General features: G+C 37.7%; 2 protein-coding genes across 2 annotated transcripts; one reads left to right on the plus strand and one right to left on the minus strand.

The window, feature by feature from the left end:
• Positions 1-1,418: 1,418 nt before the first annotated feature.
• On the plus strand, positions 1,419-11,011 carry LOC116032823 (serine/threonine-protein kinase CTR1-like). Its single transcript, XM_031275547.1, has 16 exons — positions 1,419-2,392; positions 3,744-4,045; positions 4,142-4,286; positions 4,574-4,677; positions 5,152-5,360; positions 7,749-8,144; positions 8,258-8,298; positions 8,570-8,638; positions 8,749-8,849; positions 8,954-9,038; positions 9,146-9,244; positions 9,568-9,636; positions 9,740-9,871; positions 9,955-10,049; positions 10,155-10,363; positions 10,788-11,011. The coding sequence occupies exons 1-15, from the start codon at positions 1,799-1,801 to the stop codon at positions 10,264-10,266; spliced, it is 2,553 nt and encodes an 850-aa protein (XP_031131407.1). The 5' UTR covers positions 1,419-1,798; the 3' UTR covers positions 10,267-10,363; positions 10,788-11,011.
• Positions 11,012-11,088: 77 nt separating this feature from the next.
• LOC116032832 (heat stress transcription factor A-3) lies at positions 11,089-13,496 on the minus strand. Its single transcript, XM_031275559.1, has 2 exons — positions 12,728-13,496; positions 11,089-12,127 (listed from the first exon to the last, which is right to left on the minus strand). The coding sequence occupies exons 1-2, from the start codon at positions 13,349-13,351 to the stop codon at positions 11,207-11,209; spliced, it is 1,545 nt and encodes a 514-aa protein (XP_031131419.1). The 5' UTR covers positions 13,352-13,496; the 3' UTR covers positions 11,089-11,206.
• Between the last annotated feature and the right edge of the window lie 1,253 nt (positions 13,497-14,749).

Here is a 14,749-nt window from a genome sequence, read left to right on the forward strand (position 1 = left end):
GTGGTGAAATCCTCATAGTCGAGGGACCAAATCGGTAATTAACTCTTAAACAATGCATATAAAGATTAAAGAATGCGGAAAAGTCGAAGAATACTACACATTATAATTTAGAAGGGAATGTTAGACATCAATTTTAGTTAAAAAAAGAGATGGGTAATTTTGTCTCTTCATTATCTTTTTTTCTTCCTAAAATCCATGGAATTAAAATTCAATGGGATTAAAATTCCATGGGGAGCCATGAAATTCTAATTCCATGAAAATGAGGGAATTGCAATTCTCTCCAACCGAACGAAAGAATTCAGTTGCATTCAGAATTAGGTAAGAATTAAGTGAAAATGGAATTGTAATTCCCTCCAATCGAACGTCCCGTAGGATCCTATTCCAATTCGTGGGTGCCAAGGCTATGACTAATTGACTTTAAGCCACCAATCACAATTAACATACACTATATATCAATTGAAGTCAAATTGAAGGTTCATTATATTTTCATTTTGCCCATCAAACTAGCTTATCTCGACTGCCTAACGCAGTTTTTCGTCAACAAAATGGAATACTTATCTGTAGAGCCGTGGGTTTGTGTCTTTTTAATTTTTAAAATTTTTAGTTTTTAATTTTTATTTTAAAAGTTCATTATTAAAATTATTTTAAAATGCCAACTCACCATTCACGTAAGCAGACAACCTGATGAAATGGAAGCTAACTTGCTATCAGGTGAAATTACATATATTTGGAGTGTTCAGTGACTTAATTGCATTTTTTTTATTCATTCAGTGGCCTAATTAAACTTTCAAGTTATGTTTGGTGACCTATTTGAACTTTATTAAAAAAAAAAAGGAAAAAGTGTCAAATAGGCCACTGAACTTGTCGCTTTTGTGCAATTGGGCCATTGAACTTAAAAAGTGTGCAATTCAACCATCAAACAAGTAAAATTTGTGCAATTGGACCATTTTTACAAAAAAATTTAATTCAATTTGAATTAAAAACATTTCAATATTGACTCTGGTAGAAGAAAATGTCACTCTTAATACATATATGTTAGTAATATAATTGGATTTTACCAGAAAGTTTTTGTAAAAATGGTTCAATTGCACAAATTTTGCTTGTTTGATGGTTGAATTGCACACTTTTTAAGTTCAATGGTCCAATTGCACAAAAGCGATAAGTTCAGTGGCCTATTTGACACTTTTTTCAAAAAAAAAAAAAAAACTTGTTTAGCTGATAGTCGAAAATTGAGTACGTAAGTTGTAAGTAGTGTATTAGGCGGCATTTTAATGGAGGGCAAAATTGACGCCCCCTGGTCTCAGCATCGCATTGATGTGGATTTAATTATGTGGATGGAATTGGTTGTATGAAATGTAATTAGTCCAACTGCCTGCTGAAAGTCTGAATTCAACGCACCCACCCTCTATAGCGAGCAGCGAGCTTATAGGCAAAAATAAAGGTGGGAACAAAAATTCCAGCGTTCACGCGCACACTTTTCTCTTTTTCTTTTTGTGTCTGCCTCAAACAATTTAACGTAGAAGCAAAAAATAAAGAATTCCGGCCTTTATTATTATTATTATTATCGTACCACCCGAATTCTCAGAATATTACGATTGCGCCACCAACTGAAAACGTCCTAGTAATTTCTTTTTCCTCTCTCCGACAAGTGTGAACGCCATAAGAGCTGTAGTTAGCGAGGGAGGGACAGTGATGACTGATGAGGATCAGTGATACTGAGATGGTGATTGCTAGGGTTTCTAGGGTTTTTTGATTTCGGATTTCAGTGGTTTACTTTTGTTTTTTTTTTTTTTTTTCGATGGAAATGCCGGGTAGGCGATCGAATTATACTTTGTTGAATCAGATTCCGGACGATAACTTCCACCAGCCGCCGCCTCATCTTTTGCCCAAGATTGCGGGGGCTGCAGCTGGGGCGCCGTATCACGAGTCTCTGTCAGGGGAGAAGAGTAAGGGGAAAGGATCCGATTCCGACTTGATTGATAATCGGATGAATCAAGCTCAGAGTCGGATCGGGGCTTCCGGGTACCCGGTTTCCATCGCTCTGCAGAGGCAGTCTAGCGGGAGTAGTTTCGGGGAGAGCTCCATCTCCGGGGAGTACTGCATACCGTCGCTATCGAATCCCGATGCATCTTATGGGCAATTGAATGACGGTGTTGGTGGGCTAAAGGCGGCGGAAGTCTCCTCCGTAGGCGGTGGTGGCTCATCTTCGTCCAAGAGTTGGGCGCAGCAAACTGAAGAGAGTTATCAGATGCAGCTCGCGCTGGCGTTACGGCTTTCCTCAGAAGCTACCTGTGCAGAGGATCCCAACTTTTTGGATCCCGTGCCAGATGAGGCGGCATCAAGGTCTTCAGCTTTAACTGTCTCAGCAGAGGCCATGTCGCATAGATTCTGGGTAAGTCTCATATACGGAGTATACTTATATATTCCTTGTATCAATTATGTCAATCAAATTACATTATACCTCTTCCTTTTTTGGCTCACTTTTTGTCCTTTACCAAAATTTTGGGGATTCTGAAATGTAGAGGATTCATATTGGTAACACATAGAGAGATGCATAGGATTCAACAATATGTATTCTGCAGCCTGGGTGGTTGAAGCATTACTTTTGATCCTAATAATATCCACTGTTGATTAAAAAATTGAGTTCTATAAAATGCAACACTATTGAAAATAACTATGCAGAAGTCTGCAAGAAGTGCTAATTGGAATGAAGATTAGGTGGAAAATCCCTACTCCAACTAGTTTCTGACTGCTTACTGATAAAAAAAACATACTAACTTGAAGGCTGTGGAAAGAAGTGTTTGAATAGTAATCTTCATTGTAATGAATTGTGTTCCATAAAAAAGCCAACTTGAAGGCTTTGGAAAGAAGTGGTGGAATAGTGATCTTTATTGTAATGAATACATGTGTTCCATTTTTGTTATTTTGCTACTTATTTAGATTGGTTTAATGCTTCAAAGTTTGGGTTTGACCTGTTTTTGAGGCAACCCCTCAAAACTGGGGTCAAAACTGGGGTGCAATTTATCTGTTCTATTACTAAGTCCCTGCAAAGCTTTAGTTTATTTTGCTTGTGCTTGGCAAAACTGATATTATCTTGATTCTCAAAAGGCTCAGGAATCACAATAACTTCAGTGTAGAAGCTCTATGTTTTGTCACAGTAGAAATTCAAAAATAAAAGGAAATTATCAGTCACCCCACGTCCCCACCCCATACTCCCTCTCCTCCTCCTTCCTGTTTCCAAAAGAATATTAGGGATTGTTCTGACTTTAGACCATGTAGATGGTACCTAGTAGTATCCACAAAACTTTTCTGAAGCTCTACCCAAGGTGTGACTAGTGTCTTTACTCTTGACAATACAATGAACTTACAGCTGACAGAAACTTTTCTCTTTATTTATTTAACCCTTTATGTGTTACTCCATTTCTTGATGTATCTTGAACAAATGTTTACCCCACTTAGCAAGGGACTAACACTTGAGTTGGACTATCATGAATACATTAAGTTCTTGGAGTTAGTATCCAATATCTTTCCCTATTTGATTTCCATGTCACTATTCTCAATTTTGGCATTCATAGATCAAGTCAAAGTTCCATTTGGTTATTTTATATACAAAGAAAACAGGTTCTATATGTGTTTGTTTTTGGGGTCCAATGTAAAGAGAGTTTAATTTATGATAATCCTCAGCCTTCTCCCTGTTCTTTCTCCTTAAACTTTTGTGGCTATTAAAATTTATTGATTATCAGGTAAATGGATGCTTATCATACTTTGACAAAATTCCTGATGGATTTTACTTGATTCATGGGATGGATCCATATGTGTGGATTGTTTGCACTGATCTGCAAGAAAGTGGGCGTATTCCATCACTTGAATCATTAAAGGCTGCTGATCCATCCATACTACCTTCAGTTGAAGTGACTTTGATTGATCGGCGTACTGATCCCAGCTTAAAGGAATTACAAAATCGCATTCATAATCTGTCCCCTAGTTGCATCACAACAAAAGAGGTTGTTGACCAGCTTGCAAAGCTTGTTTGCAATCACATGGGGTGAGAAACTCAGAAACAGGTCTTACAAATAAATTCTCAAGCAATATGATTTTGGTTTCTATCCTTTTTCTAAATAATTTTTATTGCATTCATAAGTGGTGCAGCTTCTGCTGGAGAAACTGACTTGGTTCCTATCTGGAAGGAGTGCAGAGATGACCTAAAGGATTGTTTAGGATCCATAGTGATTCCCATTGGTAACTTGTCTGTTGGCCTTTGCAGACACCGCTCTTTGCTGTTCAAAGTATGTTTTTGGTGAATCATTCTGCAATAATGATGTTTAGTTGTCTAGTTTTGGGTTCTGTATATTAGGCATTATATAGTGAACAAATTCCTATTGGTCCACGCCCACTTGATTTTTTTTCTCTGGGCATGTCAGTCTAAATACTTACTTAAACTGTAAACTCTTAAATATCCATATCCATATCCACATGACAACTCTTTTGAGACTCAATTAGTTTGTGAAATGATGGTAAGATTTCTCTTGAAAGATTCTTCTTTTGATGTGCTCTTGAACTATGGTTACTGCAGGTACTTGCTGACACTATTGATTTGCCTTGTCGAATTGCCAAGGGTTGTAGGTATTGTAATCGGGATGATGCTTCCTCCTGTCTTGTTCGATTTGGGCTTGACAGGTAAAGTGTGGGACCTGTGCTGATATCCTTTACCATTTTCAGTTTTTTCATTTGAGAGATTTTCTTTATAGAGGTGTTGGCCTGTTGGGTGCGGACTTCAGGAGATTTGCGATCTTAATTCATCATAGGCTTTTTGAGTTATCACATTCTTCACTAGTTAGTGTCTGAACGTAGTGGCTTAAAACAAATGTTGTGGCTGTATACTGATGTGAGTTATTCTGTTTTACCAAACCTAATGGTGGCAAAGAAGGGGAAACTAAGAATGCTGAAAAGAAAATGACATCAGAAGGAAACTGATGATAAGTGGACTGTCAGGACATGATTTCACATGTTGATATTAGGTTTATGCATTTTAACTAATAAAAAATGTGTACAGTTGATGAAGACTTTGATGGTGTTCTTATCAAGTATTACCTGCTAATTAGATGTTAAATCTAATAAATTGTGCTGAGATGAAAATTTCTGTTACCACAGGGAATACCTTGTTGATTTGGTTGGAATGCCAGGATGTTTATGCGAGCCCGATTCAATGCTAAATGGTCCATCTTCCATTGCGATTTCTTCTCCATTACGCTTCCCCAGATTCAAACAAGTTGAACCTCGGATTGATTTCAAGTTATTGGCCAAGCAGTATTTCTCAGATTGCCAATCACTTAATCTTGTGTTCATTGATTCTTCTACAGGTGAGTACATACTGAAATTCTCCTTTTGTTCTCAGTATCTTATTTATTTATTATGCTGTGTCAGTGCAAGCAGTGTTGAGTTTCAAATAATAGATCTAGATTTTGCTGTAGAATGTAGATAGATAAACACAGTTTGGTACCCCCTTTCACAATAAAAAGAAAGGCAGGTGTTGGACTGTTAAAATTTAAGAGAATGTGTTTTTTGGATTCAATATGCTTAAAAGAATTAAAGAAATGCTAAAGCTACCCATACCCCATTGCATAGGTATTGTTAAAATTTCTGAGTGGTACATGTGTTTTTCCCTTTGAACATGGGCCACAGTTTTGGCTGGAATATTTTTTCTTGTTTCCAATCTTGTGTTTTGGAAGTTCTAATGAATCTTTTCCTTTTATTTATTTAATTAAAATTTTGTTTCTTTTGAACTTTTAATTGCTTCTCTAAATGTATTCTTTTTATCCCGAGTTATAGTTATAAGTATAGTTGATTTCTTCCCTAAGAATTTAGGAGGCAAAAATGAATAACATTTATTTCCCATTCAAGATGGTTTAGATGAATTGAGAAACCGCTCTTAGTAAATTTAGTTGCATGTATGTATATGATTGTGAATGTTTTTGGCATGAGCTTCAGATTATTATCTGTCATTGATTGTGTTGAATTTGGAAGAAACACAGGTCTGGCGGGTGGAGAATAACACCACCCGCCAGTTAGGAAGAAGCTAAATGAATAATCAAGGATGGAGAAATGGTTATAATTCTTATATTTCTATATCTATTACTTCACTGCATACTTCATACTCCATACACTAATATACACACATATATATAGTCATGAGCTACACACTGCTCAAGACTATCACACTCCTCTAGGAATAGCACAATGCTCAAGACTGCACATTACTCTAGAATACACATTGCTCTAGATTATTATTTTAACATTATTGAAGCATTCCTGATTTTGCTCCATGATGTTTCAACACTCCCCCTCAAGCTGGAACATCTAGAAGTTCCAAGCTTGAAGTCAAACATAAACTCCACTCTAAATTACAAATGAAGATTACAAGCAGCTAGAGGATAACAGCGCTGGATGGCTTCGGAGAGACAATGCTATACACAACCCTTGGAAATGCATCAAGGGCAAAGCTTGTCACGAACATCCTTGGGAATGATGGCTCCAAGGGTAAAGATTAACACGAACACCCTCACAGCAACATAAGCACTCTATGACTTGCCAACAACAATCTTCATCGAGAGCAGCGGAGGTGAACGGGAGCAAAGGAAAATAACACAGAGTTGAAGATAGCACACTGATTGTAGATAGTCACACTCCCCTTACTTGAAACATGGAAAATAATCAAAGGCCTTTATAGTAGTGCTGAAACTTAACATCCATGGGATAAGGCATACCGGAGATAAAGAAATAGCACGGTTATACCAAAAAATAGTAAACACCATGGGAAGAACCAAAGAAGTTCAGCAATAAACCCAAAAACCTTCAAATTTCACCCATAGGCATCAATGGTTGCCAAGAAATTTGCAGCAATTTTGCAGAAAACTGCCCATAGTATTACTGCAGTTTGGGACATCATGTGATGCTATGATGGAGGGAGATGTTGTGTGAACTGAATAAATACTTGACACTAGCAGGAAAAGAGGTAAAAGATATGGTAGTTCAAGATGCAAAAGATAGCATCATACACTAAAAACAGTGGGAAAACAGTCGCCGGAATTTTCAGATTGTTGACCGGCGACTTTGACCGGCGTTGACTGGCCGTTGACCGGCAGTTGACCGGCGACGGCGAAGGATCTGGAAAAACACTGCTAGATACGTCTCCTCGAAACGAACCCAATGGAGAAAACGGCACCTTGATCGGAGATCGGAGGAGAAAGATATGACCAGAAAACAGTTGCTGTTTTTACGCCACTGCCGGAAAATATTTGGAAAAAGAAAAACCAGAAGAAAAACAGCCTAGGCAAGAGGCTCTGATACCATGTTGAATTTGGAAGAAACACAGGTCTGGCGGGTGGAGAATAACACCACCCGCCAGTTAGGAAGAAGCTAAATGAATAATCAAGGATGGAGAAATGGTTATAATTCTTATATTTCTATATCTATTACTTCACTGCATACTTCATACTCCATACACTAATATACACACATATATATAGTCATGAGCTACACACTGCTCAAGACTATCACACTCCTCTAGGAATAGCACAATGCTCAAGACTGCACATTACTCTAGAATACACATTGCTCTAGATTATTATTTTAACATTATTGAAGCATTCCTGATTTTGCTCCATGATGTTTCAACAGATTGCATTATTTAACGGGATTCTTTGATCGACTCATATTCAATAATATCTGAATTTGATATTGTATGCTAGGGACTACTGTTAGTGGAGATGCTGGTGTTCCAGTTTATCCTAAACAGGCAGATAGTGGTGGCATGGACAGGAACTGCTTTATTCCTAGTTCGAGCAATCAAGAGGAAATTTCTAGGTTTCCTCTACCACCAACTAATGTCCAGAGAATGGGGGGTGGTCTAGAATCACAACGAGCCGGAATGTATGGTCCTTCTAATATCATAAACTCAATGAACGTGGGCAGAGATGTACAACTGCCTATAATTCGACCTGACCCAAGGCTAGATTCAACTAAAGACACAAGGTTTACAGATGGAGGTCAACTAGCTCTGCGTAAACCAAAGGAGCTTGCAATTGATGTAGAAGACCTGGATATTCCTTGGACTGACCTTGTTCTGAAAGAGAGAATTGGTGCAGGTAATTCTGGATGCTTCTATTCAGTGGTGTATAATGCATCTCATGGCCTTATATTTTGTTTGGTGATTACAGTTTAGTGCATTCTGCAGCTGACATGGCTTTCTTATTTTCAGGTTCTTTTGGTACAGTTCATCGTGCTGATTGGCATGGATCTGTAAGACCTATATTCTTTAAATTCACCTCATTTGGAGCCCACTCATTGAGTATCTTATCTTGGATTTTAAAAGAGCATTTAAATGTGTAGGACCATTTTTCATTGTGTACGCACTTTGCTTTTCTTCTGAAATGCGTTCTTCAAGCTTGCCTCAATTGCTGAGTTCAAATATGTCCTGCTATTAAATTGTGGCATTTCAGTTGTTTTATTCAGATTTCAGAGTATTTTATGGTACTTCCTTCTACTTATTTTGGCATCCTTTATCATTCAGGACGTTGCTGTGAAGATTCTCATGGAACAAGATTTTCATCCTGAGCGATACCATGAATTTTTGCGGGAGGTAAGAGTCTGCACTGGGTCTCATGTTCTCTCCCCCCATCTGAGGGATATTAGCTATACTTTATTGTCTGAGTTTTAATTTTTTTTTTATCTTTTAATTTGTTGGATTAGGTTGCAATCATGAAACGCTTGCGCCATCCAAATATTGTTCTTTTCATGGGTGCTGTTACACAGCCTCCAAATTTGTCAATAGTTACAGAATATTTATCAAGGTCTCATCTTGTAGCCTCTTCAGAAGAAACTTCCTCCTATTTGTAGTACTATTAGCTTAGCAGACTGATTTAAATGTTCTGTTTGGTTGTATTTCATATTTCAGAGGTAGTTTATATAGACTTCTGCACAAACATGGTGCAAGGGAGGCATTGGATGAGAAGCGGCGGCTTTGTATGGCTTATGATGTGGTATATATAAATGCATGCTTCTTTCTGTCTGTGTCTGTACCTGTATCGCTGCGCCTGCTCCATAAACTTCTGTTTCTGGCCTAATATTTTGGTATCAACTTGCACAGGCGAAGGGGATGAATTATCTTCATAAACGAAATCCACCGATTGTTCATCGAGATTTAAAATCTCCAAATCTTTTAGTTGACAAGAAGTATACAGTGAAGGTGAGATAATTTCCTTTAACCATGAACATGCAATGTGTTGGGATTATTGATGAGGTTAGCAGCACGATTTAGTGACCTTTTTCAGATTTCCTGTGTAGATATTGTGGCCAACTATTTTATCTATTGCAGTGTAATTGCTTCTGCATCAAGTGCTGGGCATTCTAAATTTATCTGTTTTACATATCTGCAGTCTGTCTTTTTTATTATTTATTTATTGATACTGTGTATCACGTGGAGTTGTAGAGTCTTGTTTTGAAAGTTGAAACTGAAGTCTCTCATTCTCAATTTATGGGTGTTAGTTACCTGATGTATGTTTTGATCAGGTGTGTGATTTTGGCCTTTCCCGCTTAAAAGCAAACACATTTCTTTCATCAAAGTCGGCTGCTGGAACTGTAAGTTTCATTACCTGTCTGCTTTATGTTTGAGTGTATGACTACTGCTTTACATAATAATTGTATATGTTGAAACCTCCCTCAACTGTAATTTCTTTCACAGCCAGAGTGGATGGCACCTGAAGTTCTCCGCGATGAACCATCTAATGAAAAATCAGATCTGTATAGTTTTGGAGTAATTTTATGGGAGCTGGCTACATTGCAACAGCCCTGGGGTAATTTGAATCCTGCACAGGTATGTATCTTGAAAGAAAGGGTGGAAAGTTGTTGTTGGAGGGGTTATTAATAAAATATAGCTCAACATCTACAATCATGCAGGTTGTGGCAGCTGTTGGCTTTAAGGGCAAAAGGCTTGAAATTCCACATGATTTGAATCCCCAAGTTGCGGCAATTATTGAGGCTTGCTGGGCGAAGTGAGTTGATTTGGTGTTTCTCTTACCTAGTATCAGCAGTTAAAAAAACTTTGTTTGTTTGTTTGTTTGTGTGTATTCTAAGCGAGCGCTTCAATCCTGATGCAGTGAGCCATGGAAACGCCCTTCCTTTTCAACTATTATGGATTTGTTGAGACCGTTGATTAAACTTCCTGTAACACCCCAGCCAGGTCGTACTGACATGCAATTGCTCACATGAATGCATGAAAGTACATACGAAGTTGGATTTCTGCACAGTGTTTGGCATTCTTTGTTTTTCAGCTTCTTTTGGAGGGATGCTGCTTCAATTACGTCAGGTAGGTATTATATATTGAACCCCGTAAACCTATTTCCCTTTTCAAGTCCCAACTCAAATCAATATGATACCTATATTAGTTTGCGGTGCGAAAAGAGTAGAGAGTGGAATGGAGTAGTGATCACATTCCATATCCTACGGTTCTGGGCTTGTCGTTTCTTTACTGTAGCTTCAAAGAACTTGACGTCTTTCTTATCTAGCGTGCTCAAAGAGAAGGTGCAACCAACAGTTTTTTCCGTATTAGGGAATCTTAGAAGCATAGTATATTGAATTGACTTGCTATAAGTTGAGGGATATGTTTACCATAGTTAGAAATGCGTGTGTGATATATAGGCTTCTAGACATGAGGAGCCATGAGATACAGAAATTATGCTGCTAGTTTTTCCAAAATTTGACTGACTTGTGTTTCAATGCGAGTTTTGCAGGCTGAATTTTGTAAATACTAGTTCAGGTAGCCCGTTGAGAAATGATGAGCAGCAGCGTGCATGTATAATTTCTTCCATTAAGACAAGACACTGTTTTGCAGAATGTTGTACTACTCCAGCAATCATTTTTTTTTTTCTTTTTCAAATTTTAACTACTGATTTTGTATCAATAAACACTGCAATTTTAAATTGGGTTGGAAATTCACACCATTCATATTCTGAGAGATCGTTAATGGTTAACTATTTTTGGTCCTCTGATCTTTTTTACAATTTGTAAGTTAAATAAATTTGACTAATGCGGTGGTACCATATCAAAAGCAATTTATTAGAAGGCAATACTAGATTTCAACTAAACGAGCTGAGATCATAATAAAAAGTTAAAGTATGGTAGGAAAGGATCCAGAAGCTGAAGGGCGGCCTTAAGGATCGGATTTCTTAGAATTATCATCTCTGGGCTGGGGCTGAGCAAGAGGAGAATCATCACCCAGCCACTGTTCTATTATACCTGAACTTGTGGCAGTGTGCAATGGCTCAATATCCCACATATCTGAAATTGCAATATCAGTGTAGCTGCTCCCAAGATTGCCCCAGAACTCATGGCTAGAACTTGGCATACCAGCTGAATCTTCAAATCCCATATTCCAAATTTCCTCTTCTTTAACCAGAATACTCTCTAGCTCTGCAGGAACCAATTCTGGGATGTTCTTCTCCTTCCCTGATTCGCAGGGAAAAGAAACTAAGTACTCAGGGGGCATGGTCTCTGGTGGAGGAGAAGTTGCAACATTCTTCCCTTTGAATATAGGATCCAGGCCGAAAACCCCCTCCTCTTCTTCAGCTAGGTGCTGTTGTGTTATTCCCAATTCATCTGAAAATGGCATTTCTTCCACTAGTTGAGGCTTGTACTTGACAATCTGCCCTTCTTCCATGGAAGGCTCGGGAGGCTGATGCTTCACAAACTTCTTCATTGTTCTCTCTGGAGAGGCTGCAATGGTCCTTCGCTCCTGAAGCCGAGCCAACACTTTGGGATTCTGAAACACCTTAGCCAGGAAAGAAACCATCTGCTTCTGCCTCTGCTCTGCAGCCTGCAGCTTCTCGTTTACTGCTTCCATGTGCTGAACCGTGCCACAGTGCTGCTGCTGCAACTCAATCACCTCCTGCATCATCACTCTCTTCTCCTTCCTCAATTTCTCCACCTCCCCTTCAACTCCACCAGTGTGCTGCTGAGAAGAACAACCCCCGGGAGACTTTCGCCTTTGGATGTTCTTCAACAGATGCTTCTTCCCTCTCAAGAACCCCTCATTCGCGAATTCCCACCTGTCAGCATCAATTTTTCGAAACCCCTGCAGCACCATCCAATTTATCATAAAAAAGTGAGATTCAAAATCTCAACTTTCCAGTCCAAATAAAACTGTGTCAATTGTTACACAAAACAAAGCAAAACCAGGCCCTCAGTTACATTAGTACCAGAAGCTGCATTTCTCTGGACACAAAACAACAACACAATCTTCTCAACAAGTCATATTTTTCACTGGTAATAAGCATAAGAAGAAATTAAAGAACAGTAACATGTAGTATGTAGTATGTTTTTATCAGAACCATAGAATCTACCTGCAAAAGATAGATGAAGCTTCCAAGCTATACTGCAGCTCATCATCCCCCAAAGCTCCCAAGTTCAATTACAGTACAAGATTTCTTTATTTTCACTAAAACTATTACACAAAGCCAAACCTTCCCTAAAACATCTATTGCACCTAATCATCTTGATTCCATTTACAAAATTCAAAAACCAAAATGAATTACAAGAAAAATTCAAAAAAAAATAAAAATACATGGAAATTTCCCGAAGACAGAATTACATAGAAAAAAAGAGAAGAGGAGAAGAAACAGCACAGCAGCCACATGTGTTAGCTGCTGCTGCTGCATGTTAAGGCAATACCCACATATGTATTGAGCTGACGAACAAAGCTGGAGAAATTGTTGTGCTTGAAGTTCCGAGGCAGAATCACCCTGGCGAAATCCACCGGGTCCCACACCACGAAGCTCTCCCCTTTAGGGCCCCACGATATGATCGGGTCCAGCGACGGCTCCTCCACCAGATCGAACGTCTTCGACAGAAACGGCGGTATAGGCGTCTCCTGCAAACACTCCAGCGGCTGCGGCATACTGAATCCCTCCGCGCGGCTTATCGGGCCGGGAAACGACCCGGACTCCAAAAAATGCGGGTAAGGAAACGCCATAGACAGAGGAGACAAAACAGGGAACCCGGAATCCATCTCAGATGAAAACGGTGTCGTGTTGGACGGTAGCGGAGGAGTTTCAGGTCGCCGGAAAGTCGAAAAAGAAGAAGAAGAAGAAGAAGAATGCGTAAATGGGTTTTTCTCTTCTGGGTTCATTTCCCTTTTCTTTCTCTTTTTCGAAAAAAAAGCAGAGTAAATTGAGAAGAAGACGACGACGACGAGAGGGGAGATGAATGGAATGAAATGAAATCTTGGGGAAGAAGAATGTATGTATGTGTATACATATATACAGACAGATGTTGGTACGGACAAGGTAAAAGCCGACATTGGAGAAACTGAAAATATCAGTAGAAAGTAAGGCGGTGGAGGATAATATGTAATCCTCCCTCAACCCGCCATTTCCTGTTCAAAACACGGGATCGGCAAACAGTAAAATGACGTACAAGTTATAATATCAACAACACACGATTCATTAAAAAAAAGAAATAAAATCTGGGGAGGAGCCGACCTGGGAGATTCTCTGCTACTCGGGGTTTGACATGGGGTTTTGTGGAGGGGAAGAAGACAGGTGGGGCCAGTTCACCAGATATTTTCAGACGGGAAAATTCCAACTTTCCTTCCTTGTTAGGAAAATGATAACTCTAATAAAAGAAAAATTTTAATTTTATTATATTATATTAGTGACTTTCATTTTTTTGTCACAATTTTTTTTTATTTTATTGTTTAATAGAAAATATGTTTAACACATATTTCATCATTCAATAACTGAGTTTACAAGAGAGAGAAATAACATATTAGGCTTAGAGATTTGAATGATAAAATTATATTTTAACTTTGGAATGACAAAATATTTAAAAAGATGACGAATTGTGACAAATAAAAAATCAATAATATAACAAGGAAAAATTATAAGAGTAAGAGTGTGATAGTGCCGCAATAATTGATAATTAAAAGTGAAATTTGCTCTCTTCATTTCGTGGCATGATTTGATTGATGAAGAAAATGATAGATATGCTCCCATGAAATATAACTCCTAGTGCATGCATGCACAAATTTTATTGGGTAAAGAAACATAGACCTATTTTTTACCTCACTCCATATATATATATATATATATATATATATATATATATATATATATATATATATATATATGGGTTCAAGTGAGATGGGTGCCTCAAGTGAAAAATGAAAATGAATCTCAACAATGTGCTATGGAAAACAAAAATGTGCACTGGAGGCACAAAGATGTGAAACAATTATTGAAATTTTAAATTTAATATAGAATCTTTAACACAAATCATAAACGACCATAAATAATAAATAAGCATACAATATTCAACTTGAATTAGTAATTAGTGATCAAGATTAATTGATCTTTTAATAAAAAGTTCGCCACCTACGATTTTTAGAAAATGCTCTAAAAAGCACAACAATGTGCACTGCAAGACACAACAATGTGCTTTGGAAGAAGAGACAATGAGCACTAGAACTCTTGAAAGGAAAAAATGTGCACGGTAAGTAGAAAAATATGAAAAAACTATTGAAAAGACTAAATTTAATGCATGATTTTCAATACAAATCATAAAAGATCACAATATTCAACTAAAATTAGTAATTAGTGATTCATTCATGATCAAATGCTCTTTAATATATATATATATATATATATATATATATATATATATATATATATATATATATATATATATATATATATATATA

The sequence above is a fragment of the Ipomoea triloba genome, chromosome 1 (genome assembly GCF_003576645.1).
Source record: "Ipomoea triloba cultivar NCNSP0323 chromosome 1, ASM357664v1".
Classification (NCBI taxonomy): Eukaryota; Viridiplantae; Streptophyta; class Magnoliopsida; order Solanales; family Convolvulaceae; genus Ipomoea; species Ipomoea triloba.

What these genes read in the sequence shown, in the direction of transcription:
- LOC116032832 (XM_031275559.1), bottom strand. Translation starts at nt 13,351, where the DNA reads ATGTCGGCTTTTACCTTGTCCGTACCAACATCTGTCTGTATATATGTA. An exon ending in TTCGTCAGCTCAATACATAT is followed by an intron (nt 12,128 to 12,727) that starts GTGGGTATTGCC and finishes ATGGTGCTGCAG; the next exon opens with GGGTTTCGAAAAATTGATGC.
- LOC116032823 (XM_031275547.1), top strand. Translation starts at nt 1,799, where the DNA reads ATGGAAATGCCGGGTAGGCGATCGAATTATACTTTGTTGAATCAGATT. An exon ending in CCATGTCGCATAGATTCTGG is followed by an intron (nt 2,393 to 3,743) that starts GTAAGTCTCATA and finishes ATTGATTATCAG; the next exon opens with GTAAATGGATGCTTATCATA. An exon ending in GTGCTGATTGGCATGGATCT is followed by an intron (nt 8,299 to 8,569) that starts GTAAGACCTATA and finishes TTTATCATTCAG; the next exon opens with GACGTTGCTGTGAAGATTCT.